General features: G+C 44.2%; 1 protein-coding gene across 5 annotated transcripts in view; it reads left to right on the plus strand.

Annotated features, from left to right (window-relative positions):
- The window catches only part of LOC102382902 (kinesin-like protein KIF20A), a 31,195-nt gene that overhangs the window by 12,322 nt on the left and 3,470 nt on the right, over nt 1-15,403 (plus strand). For 3 of the 5 annotated variants that reach the window (XM_006032424.1, XM_025214175.1, XM_006032425.3), the window contains exons 10-17: nt 9-80; nt 1,462-1,608; nt 2,299-2,464; nt 2,701-2,868; nt 9,247-9,386; nt 12,538-12,703; nt 14,252-14,369; nt 14,450-14,517. In XM_006032424.1, coding sequence (XP_006032486.1) covers nt 9-80; nt 1,462-1,608; nt 2,299-2,464; nt 2,701-2,868; nt 9,247-9,386; nt 12,538-12,703; nt 14,252-14,369; nt 14,450-14,517 — 1,045 coding nt within the window. Of the gene's footprint in view, nt 1-8; nt 81-1,461; nt 1,609-2,298; nt 2,465-2,700; nt 2,869-9,246; nt 9,387-12,537; nt 12,704-14,251; nt 14,370-14,449; nt 14,518-14,614; nt 14,711-15,403 lie in introns of those variants that run through there. The other 2 variants (XM_014524076.2, XM_014524077.2) reach the window with 2 other exon arrangements.

Here is a 15,403-nt window from a genome sequence, read left to right on the forward strand (position 1 = left end):
CCTTCCAGTCACAGTATATTTTCTATCAGACTACTAAGACTAACTGATGAGGATAAGCCTCGTGTTCTTGGAATTTCAGAGTAAGTATCTTCCTGGATCTATATTAAACTAAATATTCCAAGTGTTACACAATGTTAGTGCTAGTGTTACATATGGTTAAATAGTTAACACTTACCATTATGAAAGATTCTTTTTGATACCTGATAATTTTTAAAATTCCACTGTTGCACAGCAGGCTAGAAAATATGGCAGGGAGAAAACATGAGGAACAGAAGGGTCTTTTTGTCCCATTGTGTTTCATTTTAGTTTGGCTGGGTGAAATTGTCATTTCCTTTCTCTTCTCAGGATAAAATCTAGTAAAACAATTAAATAAAGTGAACAATCTAATCTCTCCCCCAAAGCAAAAGCAACAAGCATATATGTTCCTTACCTCTGGGTAGAGCTTTAGTTTACTTCTGACCCAACACCTATATGTTCTGAGCAGGCTTCCCCATGGGATAAGTGCTGGTGCTGTTTCTACTACTACTGTAGTACGTCTTAACACACTTCAGTTTAAGAAGTGAAGAATTAGAATTCTCCCAATACTGCAGAAGTTACTGCACTTATTGCTTTAATCTCACCTTTATTGCCTGCTGTCAAATTTGGCAGCAGGGGAAACTGCATCCCCTGGATTCACCCCCAAATAAAGATCCTATTCCATCCTGCTCAAATCCATGACGTGTGCGCCAAACACATGCTAGCTTTTTGTCAAATGACATCCTCTCAGCCTGAAGACAAAATCTTAAAAACCAGCGAGCAGGAAAAAGATCCATTCACCTTTCATGTTTAGTTATTTTTGCGGGGGACTTGAACAGAATAAAATAGTATTGTGCTTTGGTGCCTAAGTGGAATAGGGTCTGGCCTAGATTTTAAATTTTAGGTGATTGACTATTGCAATCTAAGCATTCTCTGAACTGATTGGGGTGTTTAAATTAGGAATGTCCCAGGTTAAATATTTTTCTGATCACTTTATTGGAACCACATGAACCAAATCTGCAGCCCAGCTCAAATTGTTATAGAATGCAAGTGCAATAATTCTTTTAATGTGATGTTTAATTAAGTGTGGAGAACTTTTTGTCCTCTGTTCAGATGTTTGGAACTGGTATATTTTGGGTTCAGGTAGTCTTCAATCTGCAGTGCATTAGTGATTCAAAAAAAAAAATGCTTGTATTCTTCCCACCTCTAAAATTTAAGGAACACTATCTGTATATTTTTCATAGGAAATCACTCAATTAAGAAGTGCTTCTAACTTCTGGCATGTCAGAATTGGTGGCACTCACTTTGAGACCATAGTAAGATTTGTGTTTTTGAATGCTGCTAAAGAGGTATTGGAGATGCTGTTCTTTGAATGCACTAAACCCCACTGACTTAAATAAGGGTGAAAACCAATGTCTCTTGCTGATGATGAAATCTTTCATGCAGATTGTCTCTCTGTGATTTGGCTGGATCAGAAAGGTGCAATAAAGCGCAGTCTTTTGGAGACAGACTAAAAGAAGCAGGAAATATTAATAATTCTCTTCTGATTCTCGGGAAGTGTATTGCAGCACTAAAGCAGAATCAGAATCCTAAGTAAGTGATGCATACAAGATCTTATGAAAGAACTTTATTCTCTGAGAGAATCTAGAACTTACTGTGTTCTCTACAGCTTTGGAGAAAACTCTGCAAACTTGCATGCTGGGCTTTGTAATGTGTAAACTCCTATTTAATTTTGTTTTGTCCCAAATGCCACTACATTTCCTTTTATGTCTTAATTATCTCTTTTGTGGAAAACTATTGCAGGTGGGTCAGGAGAGAGATGCTTCTGAGGGGAAAAATCAGCAACTGTGTGCAAACAATCAGTACCTCTAAAGTACACATCTCCCCATTCCCCACTTCCTCATTCTGAGGGTGCATTTACCAAAGAGTTCATAAAAATGTCACTGGTAGTTGGGATTTGTTGAGGCGTATCCTTCTTGTGAGGGCAGGGAATTGGTATAAGAATCTATGAATTAAAATTTGATTGATATTTATTTATTTATTTATTTATTTTTGCTTGCTTGCTTGCTTGCTTGCTTGCTTGCTTGCTTGCTTGCTTTCATCTTTTGATATTGAACTACTTGGATAGTGCCTAGGAAAGCACCAGTCTGTGGCATGGGGGACTGGATAAATGCTTCCTTTTGAGCACATCTAGAAATAATTATTGGGTTGTTAAAGTGATCTTACATTTCATTAATGGTTCCCTTTTGTGGAATTTCTCTTTACTATTTGCTCCTTTTTAAGAGTGAAACCAAGCTATGTTCCATTCAGAGAGAGTAAACTGACCCGCCTGTTCCAACCATTCTTCTGCGGTAAAGGCAAAGCTTGTATGATTGTTAACATTAATCCATGTGCTTCCACTTACGATGAAACACTACATGTAATGAAATTTTCTGCTGTAGCCAAACAGGTACATATCTCTTGCTCCTGTGGTACTTTGGGGTCAGGAAGGGAGTGGTGAATCCTGGGTGTCATGTGCCACCTAGCCCTACAGCTCTGGCCTGCACTATAGGCAGCTCCTGACTGCAGTGAAATTGGACTGCCCTGTTCTTCTCTATCGACATTTAAGAAGAAATGGCTGTTCCATATATGCAAAACTAACAACAGTGAAAATGCGGTGCCTCTAACTGTATGGCTTATTTACAGGTTATTCAGACGGTCATACCTAACAACTTTGAAAGTTTTGTCCCAAGACTAGTCGGAAAGGATGGGAAACCTTTAATGCATTTTGATGCAAATATATCTGCCCAAGAACTTTCTGATATGGAGACCTCTATGGAAGAGGAAGTGGACATCACAATAATGAGCCACGAGGTAGTAACAAATCTAACCAGTTACATATGTAGCATACCGTCTGCATCAAATACTGTTAATTTTAGTCCAGTATTTTTAAGCCATTTTTTTAAATCACATAATGACATATGCTGCATAAAGTGAGATCCTTGGCTCCTTTTCAGTTTGTCAGGGATTATAGGATGGCCCATCCTACTCTTAAAATGGTTAAATGGGTAAGTTGTGTGTGGTTGGTTGGTTGGTTTGTTTGTTTGGTTTTTTTACTGAGCGAACATGAGAAACTTTAAATAAAAAGAAAAAGCTCATAAGTGGTTTTATAATGGAATGCATAAGATCCAAGGCTCTCAGTAAAGTCTCCTACCAGACAGCAGCTATTCACGCATTCAAGATGAAATCAACTTCTAGAGTGTATGCTCATATGCATATGAATATGCATATTGATCTGCCTGGGTAGGTAGGTGGTAAAAACTCCTTCCTGGAGCCAGAGGTGTAACAAAGCAGTCACTGTCTGGAGTAGTAGGACACACAGGGACAGGGATGACTTTCAGTTATCACCATGCTACTGGTATGATTTCTGCAGAGGCAGCTGGTGTCTTTCACTCATCCTGTCCCCATGTCAAGTTGGCATCCAGGGTGGCTGTCCTGGTCACCCTGTTCTAGTTATGCTACTGCCTGGAACAGAGGTGTTTAGCCTAAAACTGGTTGGTTACACTTCAAAAAGAAAGTGTCTGTTTTCAAGGGACAGACTAAGATTCATTGGAGCCCTGGGCCTGGCCCACATTGCCCCACAGCCACGGGCTCCGTTCCTGGCCAGTGCAGCAGGAGCAGTGGCTGAAGCGGGACGCACTCCCTCCCAGACCCAGGGCAGGAGCTGTGGCTGCCCCCACCCACAAGTTTGCTCTGGGGGCAGCCCCTCACTCCACATCTCAGTCTGGCTGCAGTGGTGCCTGGCAGCCATGGCCTGCCATGTCATACATGCCTGGCCCAGACCAGCCTCTGGCTTCATCTGCACTGAGGCAGGGGCCCCTGGGCCCGGGCCCAGCTGGCCTGTGCATTAATCCGCCTATGCTTTTCACAGACGGTGACTAAAGTACATTTCAGAATTGAAACTTTTGCTGAGAGGATGCGTTTCCTCTCTTGAATACATAATAGTAAGGTAAAATCTAATTACGATTAGAATAATGTTCATGTCCTTCTTAAATATAATTTTGAGTTGGGAGGAACACCTTACTTGTTAGATGCATAATACATGTGCTGAGGATTGAATAAAATACTGTAAGAGATCTCTCTAGAGAGGAGAGGCTGTCTATGACCACATGGTCTTGAGGAGTTCATCTGGTCCCTCAGCTAGGGAAAGCTGGGGGGAGCTGATGACAGTGAGCTAGGTGGTTGGTTGAGGGAAAGCATTTGGAAGGAAACTGAGATGTAGATATTACCTCGAGCTGTTTCTAGATGAAGGAAACTGGGGAAGAATTTGTTTTTCTTTTGCATTCTATCGTCCAAATCTAATAGTTCCCGTTTCATTGTATGGGCTATCTTTCTGTTTAATAAATCTTATTACAGGCAGTCCTCAGGCTTACAATACAATTGGTTCCCGAAAACTGCATTTTAAGTCAAAATGTCGTAACTCGGAACCAATTTTCCCATAGGAACAATGTTATAAATGGGGAATTCGTTTCTTAACCATGGTCGACAGTTGCATCCAGCTGGTAAGTCTGTTGTGGTGGGGGAAGAGACCTGGGCTGGGGCAAGCGCTGCACAGGGAGGGGGTGGGGTGGGTTGTGCTGCTGCGCACCCCTGGTCCAGGAGCTGCTCATGTGCCGGCTTGCAGTGGTGAGAGCGCCAGACTCCTGCCACTGGTCCGGGAGGGTATGGGGCAGGGGCTTGTGCCCTAAGATCTGCGTGGGGTACATGGGCAGAGCCAGGGCTGCAGTGGGCAGTGCTCCGGGTGAAATACGCTGGGAGTGGGGGCTATGCCCCCCAGCCACTTGCCCAGCTGGCGCAGGGCCAGCATGAGACTGAGCTGCTGCGCTGCCTCTGGATAAGTGACGCATGGCGGTGGGAACTGGCCTGGCCTCCCCGTGTCTCCAAGACAAGCAGCGGTTCTGCCACATCTGGGTGAGCAGCAGCAGGGCATGTACCACCTGAAAATGCACTGCAGACCCTCCCATCAGGAGGCCAGGCCAGCTCCCACCACTGCATACCACTTGTCTGGAGGCAGCACAGTGGCTGGGTCACATGCTGGCCCTGCGCCAGCTGGGCAAGCAGCAGGAGAGACAGGCCCCATGCCCAGCACCTTCTGCTTTCTGCCCGGAGCACAGATCGGCGCAGCCCCGGCCCTGCCCACCCCACACAGATCCTGAGGCATACGCCCATGCCCTTTCAGACTGGTGGCAGGAGCAGCAGCAAGAGCTGCTAGACAAGCTGCCACACAAGCAGCTCTTGGACCAGCGGTGCACAGCAGCGTGAGCCTCCCCACCCCTTCACTGGGCAGCGCTTGCCCCAGCCCCAATCCCTCCCTTGCTGCGGGAACATTGATCTGCCCCCCTTCCCCCCTCTTTCCTCTCCACCACTACAACGAACTTAACTAGCAGTAGTGTCGACGGCTGTAAAGGTGAAACCAGCATGGGAACCTTGAAACGGTGTCAATTTACAAATGTCATAAGTGCCGTTTGTTGTAACTCAGACAAATCGAGGACTGCCTGTACTGTCTTATGTAACTTGTTGATTGTCTGTGTAACTTCTGGAGCAGCTGACAGTTAAAGGTAATTTGCAAACCAAGGGTGTATATCTCATGAGATGGTAGGCTTCCTTAATGGAACTGCAGGGTCTGGTCAGATAATGAAGAAACCTGAGATTTGCAGGGGAGAGGAATTACTCTAAAGGCAAATTCAAGTCTGTTCCCTGCAGGTACACAATAGGGAGAGATCTGGGCTTTTGGTGTCCCTGGATATCAGCAGTGATTTGTCACAATAGGCATTTATATATGTCCTGGGGGGAGGGGGCACTTTTTAATTAAGGCAGCTCTCGAAGCATCTTGCACATCAGCATCCCTGCAGTTTAAAAATGACTTAATAGTTTCATAGTAGGTAGGGTCGGAAGGGATCTGAGCAGATCATCAAGTCCGACCCCCTGCCCTGGGCAGGAAAGAATGCTGGGGTCAAACGACCCCGGCTAGGTGATTTATCTAGCCTCCTTTTTGAAGACCCACCAGGGCAGAAGTGAGCACCACTTTCCTTGGAAGTTGGTTCCAGATACTAGCTGCCCTGACTGTGAAGTAGCACCTCCTGATATCTAGCCTGAATCTACTCTCGGTCAACTTATGGCCATTATTCCTCGTTACTCCCGGTAGTACTTGCGGGGAACGGGGCCTCTCCCATAGCCTGCTGGTTTCCCTTGGCCAGTTTGTAGATGGCCACCAGATCCCCTCTCAGCCTTCTCTTGTGGAGGCTGAACAGGTTCAGGTCCCTTAGCTTCTCCTCGTAGGGCCTGCCTAGCTGCCCCCTGATCATGCGAGTGGCCCTCCTCTGGACCCTCTCCATGTTGTCCACATCCCTCCTGAAGTGTGGCACCCAGAACTGGACGCAGTACTCCAACTGTGGCCTGACCAGTGTCGCATAGAGGGGGAGGATCACCTCCTTGGACCTGCTTGAGATGCATCTGTGGATGCATGACAAGGTACGGTTGGCCTTCCTGACCGCATCCCCACACTGTCAGGCCATGTTCATTTTCAAATCAATAATGACACCAAGATACCTTTTTCTGCCTTTGTGCTAACGAGAAGGAAGTTCCTTGGCCTATAGGTATGCTGCTGGTTCTTCCTCCCCAAGTGCAGTACCTTGCACTTGTCACTATTGAATGCCATCCTGTTCTCATCCGCCCACCCCTGTAACCTGTCTAGATCTAGTTGCAGCCAGTCCCTCTCCTCCAGTGTCCCCACATTTTAGTGTCATCTGCAAATTTGAACAAGGTGCTTTTCATCAGCAACTTGGACAAGGGGTGAAGATGTTGAGCAGTGCGGGCCCAAGGACCAAGCCCTGCGGAATCACACTGCCCACATCCCTCCAGGTCAAATAAGACCTGTCCACCACCACTCTCTGGGTGCGGCCCTCCAGCCAATTTGTGACCCATCTGACTCTGCAGGCATCAATGTCTCAATCACCTAATTTCTTAATGAGAATGGGGTGAGAGCCAGTGTCGAAGGCCTTCCTAAAGTCCAGAAAGACTATGTCCACTGCGACAAGGGGGGTTTCTCACCTCCCATTGGGAGCTTAGCAAACATGTTCCTTAGACTTTCATAGGTCACTCTGAAAAAGATATATGTAGTATGATGGGAATACCAATTTTTTTAATCTAATTTTAGTTTGTGTATATAAACAACTATATGCATCTAAGTACCAGTGTGATAACAAACATTTACTGAGGGAATTACACTTTAAGTTTGATGTTTCAAGTTTTCCTTTAAAAAACAAACAATCAAACAAACCAAAACATGTGTATTTAACAGTTTGTACAAGAAAAGCAATCTTTTGCCATTCATAATAGTTTTTACCACTATATAGACCCACTGAGGGCCAACATCTTTAGCAGGCGTGCTCCTTCCTCAAGTGCTCCTCTGATTTCTTTCTTCTACTCCATTTGCTGCTCCTGCTTTCTACTCTCTCCCATTCTCTACCTGATCTCCTCCTCCTCTGCCATCTGTTGTGCTGCCCATGTTCTCCCTGATCTGCTGCATGCCACATGTACCACAAGTAGCAAGGGGAGCCTAAGTTGGCCACCTCTGGCATAGACAACTTTCACTGGTCATCTACAAACAATCAAAACTCTTTTAGACACTTCAATAGGAAAACTGTTCAGCATAAGTTAGACATTAAGCTTTTTAGGTCACCCAAGTGGAAAATTTTCTTTGAGTCGCTTGATGCCAAACTTACTACTGGTTGAGAGAACATTCTATCAACTGTGAAATGTTCTTGTCCAACTGCTAGATTGTGCACATTCTGCTGCTGTTAAAATTAGTTCTCAAATATTTCACTCTCAACCTTATCCTATAAAAATGTGGGTTACTGCTTTAAAGCCCACAGAAGAGAAAATGATCAAGAGAATGCTAAAAAGTAGAAAGCCTTTTTCTTTAAGGGTTAAATTCTATTGCCTTGAAAATCTATATCAACTTTCCAAATTGGGCATTTAATTGGGCATAAGCCAAAATAGTCTTTTGGCGACTTCTATAGAACAGGGATTTGAAAGGAAGGTGACTGGTAGAGTAGTGTAGAAGATGAGCTCTTAGGTACAGAGAATAATTTGGCAAAATCACTAATGGAAATGAGACCGCTAACTGGTTCAAACAAACCTTTATGGTTAGGGACATACATTGCACACAAACCGGTTTAAGCAATCGGGAACTGGTTTAAACTTGTAACAGAACAGACCTTCAGTGCACATAAACCAGTTTGACAATAGCTAAACTGGTTTGAGATAAACCTGGCTGAATGTAGTATCAGACTACTGGTTTGTGTCAAACTAGTTTATGCAATGTCTGTCCCAGACCCCTTCCTGGTTTAACTTTAAATTAGGCCTCCCCAGCAGACCAGATGCTTTGTAGCTCTGGGCAGGGTGCTCTGCTCCACAACAGGGCTGACCCCTCTCCTCTACTCTGTGGCTGGAGTTCTGGCAGAGACAGTAGGCACAGCAGTGTCTGCCTGGTTTCCCCATATCCCCCCTCTCCCACCACTTCCTGATCAAACAAGGGATTCCCTCCTTCCCTCTCCCAGAGCATGGACCATAGCCAGCATATAGTATGTTTGCTAATGCTCAGAGGGGTGAGTGGGCTTGTGTTTCCAATTTCACTGGGACCGGCAGATAGAACAATATCTGCTTAAGGCTTTTTGGAGATAATCGACTGTTAATGTCCCTCTCTTCTCTCCTTAAGAAGAGCTTGAATTTAATAAGGGAGGCTTTTGTTTTGCTGATGGGCTGATTAAATGCTCCGTTATCAACTCCCTGCTGGCTCCCTGGCTGGTCAGGCTAGCAGTTGGGGCTCCCAAATCGGAGCATACTGCCAGACCACACTCCTCATGTTCAACACTCTGGAGGACAATGGAGGACTGCTCTAGTGCCCCCTGGCTTCTAGCCTGAGCCACTGCAGGCATATGCCTGCATTTCTGGAATGAAAAGGGAATGTCTGTCCACCTCCAAATTGGTTCAAACTTTGCAGGTTAAACTAACTTGCAAACATTGAATCAATTCATGCTCAGGCTTTTTGAGTGTCTTTCTCTAGCCTATTTGGTTTACATTTTAGTACTTTTTTTTCTTTTTTTTTTAAGTTAGCTTTTGACTTGAAGTGTTGGTTTTCTGTTCTAGTTGATAGATTTCTTCTTGTTTTCCTTCTTGTTTTTAATGCAGGATCTTTTGAAAACTACTGAGAACCTAAAGGAAAGACTAGTGATGGAAAAACAGAGTAAACTACTTCTTGAGGTGCAGATACGTAAAGAGATGGCAGAAGCAATGTTCCAGCAATTGTTGGAAACTGAGGAAACTTGGAGGTAATTTAAGACCACCAAAACTGTATGTTTGGTATAAAAGAGTAATGGAATATCATGCACATGGCCCTTTAAAGAAGCTGGTATAGGCTGGCCAACATAAATATCTTCTGTTGCAAAGAGGAAAAAGGGCTAGACAAAAGCTTGCTTCTCAAAATTGTCTCCTGCACTCATTTAAATGCATTGAATTCATTTTGGTGTTTGTGTCATCAACAGGCAGTAACAGTTCTGTTTTACTTCTTACTTAATAAAAAAAACAAACAACACAAAATGTCTGTAACTGCTTTCCAAAGAGCTGTCCTAAATTTAAAGTTTAGGAAATCTGGTCGTCGCACCAGACAGCAAAGCTAACTTATTTAACAATTTATTTGCCTCCATTTTTCTGAGCAGGGACTGGGTCCTCCCCTGCCCCCCCCCCGGGACCCCCATAGGGCCCAGGGGAGGTGCACCCAGGCCTAGGGTCAGTGAGGACCTAGTCAAGGAACTTCTGGAGGGACTAGATGTTTTCAAATCAGCTGGTCTTGACGATCTCCACCCCAGAGTGCTGAGAGAATTAGCAGAGGTCATTGCAGGATCCCTGGCACAGCTTTATGAGCACTCATAGTGCTCTGGCATGGTCCCAGAGGACTAGAAAAGAGCCAATGTGTTCCCATTTTTAAAAAAGGGAGGAAGGAGGACCCAGGAAACAATACCGAGGATCAAGGTAAGACTAACTGGCCTAAGCTTTTTGAGAGAATTATCCTGGCACATGTCTGCGAGGGGCCAGCAGGGGAGATTATGCTTGGGGGCAACCAACATGGGTTCATTAGAGGCAGGTCCTGTCAGACCAACCTGGTGGCCTTCTATGACCAGGTCACAAAATCCTGAGATGCAGGTGTCGCGGTGGACGTAGTCTTTCTGGACTTCTGGAAGGCCTTCGACACTCTCTCACCCCATTCTCATTAAAAAACTAGGGGACTGTGGCATTGATACCTACAGTCAGATGGGTAACTAACTGGCTGGAGGGCCACACCCAGAGTGGTGGATGGGTCTTATTCGACCTGGAGGGATGTGTGCAGTGGGGTTCCCCAGGGCTCGGTCCTTGGGCCCGCACTGTTCAACATCTTCATCAGCGACTTGGACGAGGGGGTAAAAAGCACCCTGTTCAAATTTGCAGACGACACTAACATGTGGGGGGAAGTGGGCACGCTAAAAGGAAGGAATAGGCTGTAATCAGACCTAGACAGGTTACAGGGGTGGGCAGATGAGAACAGGATGGGTTTCAACACTGACAAGTGCAAGGTACTACACCCGGGGAGGAAGAACCAGCAGCACACCTACAGGCTGGGGAACTCCCTTCTCATCAGTGCAGAGGCAGAAAAGGATCTTGGAATCATTATTGATGCCAAAATGAACATGGGCCGGCAGTGTGGGGATGCGGTCAGGAAGGCCAACTGTACCTTGTCATGCATCCACAGCTGCATCTCAAACAGGTCCAAGGAGGTGATCCTCCCCCTCTATGCAACACTGGTCAGGCTGCAGTTGGAGTACTGAGTCCAGTTTTGGGCACCGCACTTCAGGAGGGATGTGGACAACAGAGGGTCCAGACAAGGGCCACCCGCATGATCAGGGGGCAGCAGGGCAGGCCTTATGAGGAGAGGCTAAGGGACCTGTACCTATTCAGCCTCCACAAGAGAAGGCTGAGGGGGAATCTAGTGGCCATTTACAAACTGGTCAGGGGGGGCCAGCAGGCATTGAGGGAGTCCCTGTTCCCCCGAGCACTACCTAGAGTGACTAGAAATAACCATCACAAGCTGGCAGAGGGTAGATTCAGGTGAGACATCAGGAGGCACTACTTCACTGTCAGGGCAGCTAGAATCTGGAACCAACTTCTAAGAGAAGTGGTGCTGGCTCCTACCCTGGGGGTCTTTAAGAGGAGGCTAGATGAACACCTTGCCAGGGTCATTTGACCCCAGTACTTGTTCCTGCCATGACAGGGGGTCGGACTTGATCCGGTCAGGTCCCTTCTGATCCTACCAACTATGAGAGTTATTAAAGTGTAGCTATGTTAATAGGTGTGTTGCAGGTAAACCACCAAAAGCTTCTTAGCGTAGATGAAATTATATTGATTTGTAGCACTTAAAAATGGATTCTTAACTGAAAACATAGCGCAACCAGATCCCCTTTACCATCTTCCAAAAAGCTTGAAGTGGCTTGAGGCTGGCTGTCAAGCATTTAAGAGGCAAACTTGGTTCTAGTTCCCTGCTTTGGCACCAGCTTTCTATGTGACCTTAGGCTACGTGACCTTAGCCAAGTCGCCCAAGATTAGATAGATCTGCAATATTGTACATTGCAGTCAGACTTATCTAAAGCAATTCAGCTGCTTCTGCCTTCTTTTTTTCACTTTTTTTTTATGCTTCTATTTGTGAAAATTGAATAATAGTACTTGGTAGTGCGTAAAGGTACAGGTACTCAAACGTGTCATAAAATATTGGGTGAGGGGAAAGGGAAGGGGAGAGATAAAAACCCCAAAACACAACTTTTGTATCTGAATTTGCCAGATCTAGTACTATGACTTGCTTTACTACCTTCTTGCATTGAAGCTAGCCGAGTCCAAAGCAGTGTTTTGTTTTGTTTTTTCCCGACCCACCTCCCCAAGTCTATAGTTCTCCTGAACTGGCCAAACTAGAGAGAGGTGTATATGGGAGAGGGGGATCCCAGAACAACCAAATTTTACTGACTGTTAGCATAACACATCCACAAAAGCTCCCTGGAGGGTCAGTGTATATTAAGTGACATGCCTGCCTGCCTGCATGTTTTGTTACCACTGCAAGAAACTTGGGACTGGGGGACTTGCTAACTTTACTATCAAAAAAACCCAATTCTGGGTTCTTTTCATTGCTATAATGTAACTAGAGCTAACTAACCATCTTAAACTACCACTAACACACACACAGAGTGAATTTACTGTAGACTTAAAAATAAATGTTAGAGCACTATATGCTTTTATTCTTGTAACTTTTCACTTGAAGTAACTGAAAATCATGAGAGAGAATTCTTTTTAGCTTCTACAAATTATATTTGTAGCTATGGAAGGTTAAAGCCCTTAAACTTTTTCATAAGACTATTGAGTGTTCTAGCATGCAAGTTAACTTTAACATAAATCATCCCCCAGTAAACGCCTGGAAGATGTGAAAGAAAGTTATGAAGATAAACTGGAAAGTAAATTTGAAATGTATAAAGAAGCTATAAAGAAACATGCATATATGTGTGCAGTGGAACAAATAGAAGATCACTATGTTCCCATAGAAGAATTCATAGCTGAACAAGAGAAAGTTGAGGTATGATTTCATTTGGTATTCTTTTAACAGCCTGGCATTTTAAAGAGAGACTACAAAGAACATGCATCACTTCCCTTTAAATTAAAAAAAGAAAAGAAAAGGTCAGGGGGAACTTGCCTCAAAACAGAATTCTTTCTTCAGCTGTGACTTTGTTAACTAGCCAATTCAAATTACGTAAGGACAGGACAGTTCACCTAAGCGTAGTGTGAACACTCCAATGTCCACTGAGCGTATTGTGCTAGTACGGTAGGATATCAAAGTTACTGCTGTTTGTTTGCCAAACATATTCTTTGAGTATGTAACTAACTAGCACCAAACAGTTGCTCTATGTGGAAAAACAACTGATAGACTCCATCAGGCTTCCTGCTCTTCTTGATATGGACTCTCTTACAAACAGAGAGAAGGGCCATGCTACGACATAACCAGTGTGCTTGTTAGCAGTGCCTTTGGCACAGTTATAACCTTGCTCAGACAGTTCCCTCAATTTCCTCAGCCTACACTACCAAAGAAATAGATGATCAGGAGGATGATCACCATTCCTCTGATCAAGAGCATGCTGTGGTGAATTGGGTGTGACACTGTGTCAAAGGCCTTTTTAACATCTAAGTAAATAGCATCTACTTCTATCCCTTCATCCAAGCATTTTGTGACCCAGCTGTAAAAAGAAACTAGGTTAGTCAGGCAGGATCTGCCTGCTATGAACCCATGCTGGTTGTCTCTCAGCATTATTTTACCCACTGGTCCCCTCACAAATGTGATCCTTAACAATTTTCTCAAAGGTCCTGCTAAGGATGGAGGTGAGGCTAACCAGCCTATAGTTATCTGGTTCATCCTTCCTTTCCTTGAAAATAGGGATCACATTGGCCCTTTTCCAGTCCTCCGGGATGTGTCTTGAGCACCACGAGTGCTCAAACAGTTGCGCCAGTGGTTCCGCTATGACTCCAGCTAATTCCCTAAGTACCCTAGGATGAAGATCATCAGGGCCTGTTGACTTAAATACATCCAACCCCTCCACGTGCCCCTTTACTAGGTCAGCGCTAACAGTTGGTGGGTTGATATCTATCTCGCGCTTACCTAAAGTCCCATTTTTGGATGCATGTCTGTGTCCAGGAACACGCATGCAAATAAATCATTTAGGAGCTCTGCTTTGGCCATCCTATCTGTTTACTAGTAGCCCTAATACATCTTGAAGGGGCCCTATGTTACACTACACTTTCTTTTTGCTTCCTATATATTTAAAGAATGACTTTCTGTTATCCTTAACTTTTGCTGCCAGCCTAAGCTCCATTTCTGCTTAGGCTGTCCTCACTGCTTCCCTGCAAGTTTGAGCCAAGTAGGTATACTCTTCCTTGGTGGCTGCCCCTTGCCTCCACAGGCTGTAGGCCTCTCTCTCTCTCTTTTCCCATTCAGGAGAGCCTGGATTTTAAAAAGTAAGTGTATCATACCTTGGTATGATCAAAGAATAGACGAGAAATTTAGTTGAATAGACAACTTCTGTGTCGGTGGCAAGCCTTTACATCAGTCTATTGAGTGTGTTTCTTTGTCTAGGATAGAGATAGGAAAATATTACAGTTGAAACTACAATTTGGTGAGCAGTCTGATGAATTGTTGGCTCTGGGAAGTCCAAGTCCCATTGTATGTGCTACAGAAGGTGACGTTAAACCAGGTAAGGATCTACTATGAGTGTTTGTGCCCACTTCAGTGTACCCCTGGGATAGGATACAAACCAGATATCTTTTTTGCCAGATCTTAAATACGAGGAGATGCAGCAAACAAAAGAACAATTGCAGAGGAAGTGTGAAGAGCAAGATGAGGTATTGTTATTGTTGTTGTTTATTATTGTTAATCATCCAAGTTTAAGAATAAAAGGACTTGGGATTGTTGCAGTGATCAAGAGTTCTGTTCAAATAGGCACACCTTCAAATGGTCATGACCCCATCAAATGAGGCAAGATCAAGAGAAAAATGTTCTTACCTAGTATACTGACGCATTATTTTGATACTTCAGGTAGGTGTTAGCCTCTTGCATTTTTTGCATCTAATGATAGTTGTCTCATCTGTAGAGACGGTGGGAGTTGGAAATAATTGAGGCATGGTACTAGATGAGACTCGCAAAACATCTTGCTGTAGCCTTAGATAAACAACTTTTTTTTTTTTTTTTTTTTTTTTTTTTTTAGCCAGCTACAGATAATACTGACACGGCTAAGGCACAAATAGGATGATAATAGAGACTGGGCTCCAGAGCACTTCCTTCATAAATGAGTAACTTGCCTACAGGAAAAATAGTTTTATGTTGGTTGTTAAGCAAATTATGGGGTAGCTATACCTGATAAGAAAGTAGTGTCTAGTAGCATTAACCCAACTCCCTAATTCTTCCTCCTCCATCCCAACTTTTCCCACTTAAGATATGGATATAAGTTTGGTTTTTTTTTTTTTTTTTTTTTTTTTTGTTTTAAATCTATGAAGGTATTATAATTGAAGATTGGAACATAGCTAATGATCCAAAAAGTAAATTGGGGGCTTGGTCGGCCCCCTATCACAGCTGTGCTCCAGCCCAAATACTTCCCAACTAAATGAATAAGAAACAATTGTTCTGATAAATTTCTTGACTACCTTTTTATCTTGAGCTCTGTGCAGTTGTTTTTTGCAGAGAGGGACTTTGGCATCTTGTGGAGAGGGGGGGGTGTTGGGATGGGGGGGG

This window comes from Alligator sinensis, unplaced genomic scaffold (assembly GCF_000455745.1).
Source record: "Alligator sinensis unplaced genomic scaffold, ASM45574v1 scaffold999_1, whole genome shotgun sequence".
Classification (NCBI taxonomy): domain Eukaryota; kingdom Metazoa; phylum Chordata; order Crocodylia; family Alligatoridae; genus Alligator; species Alligator sinensis.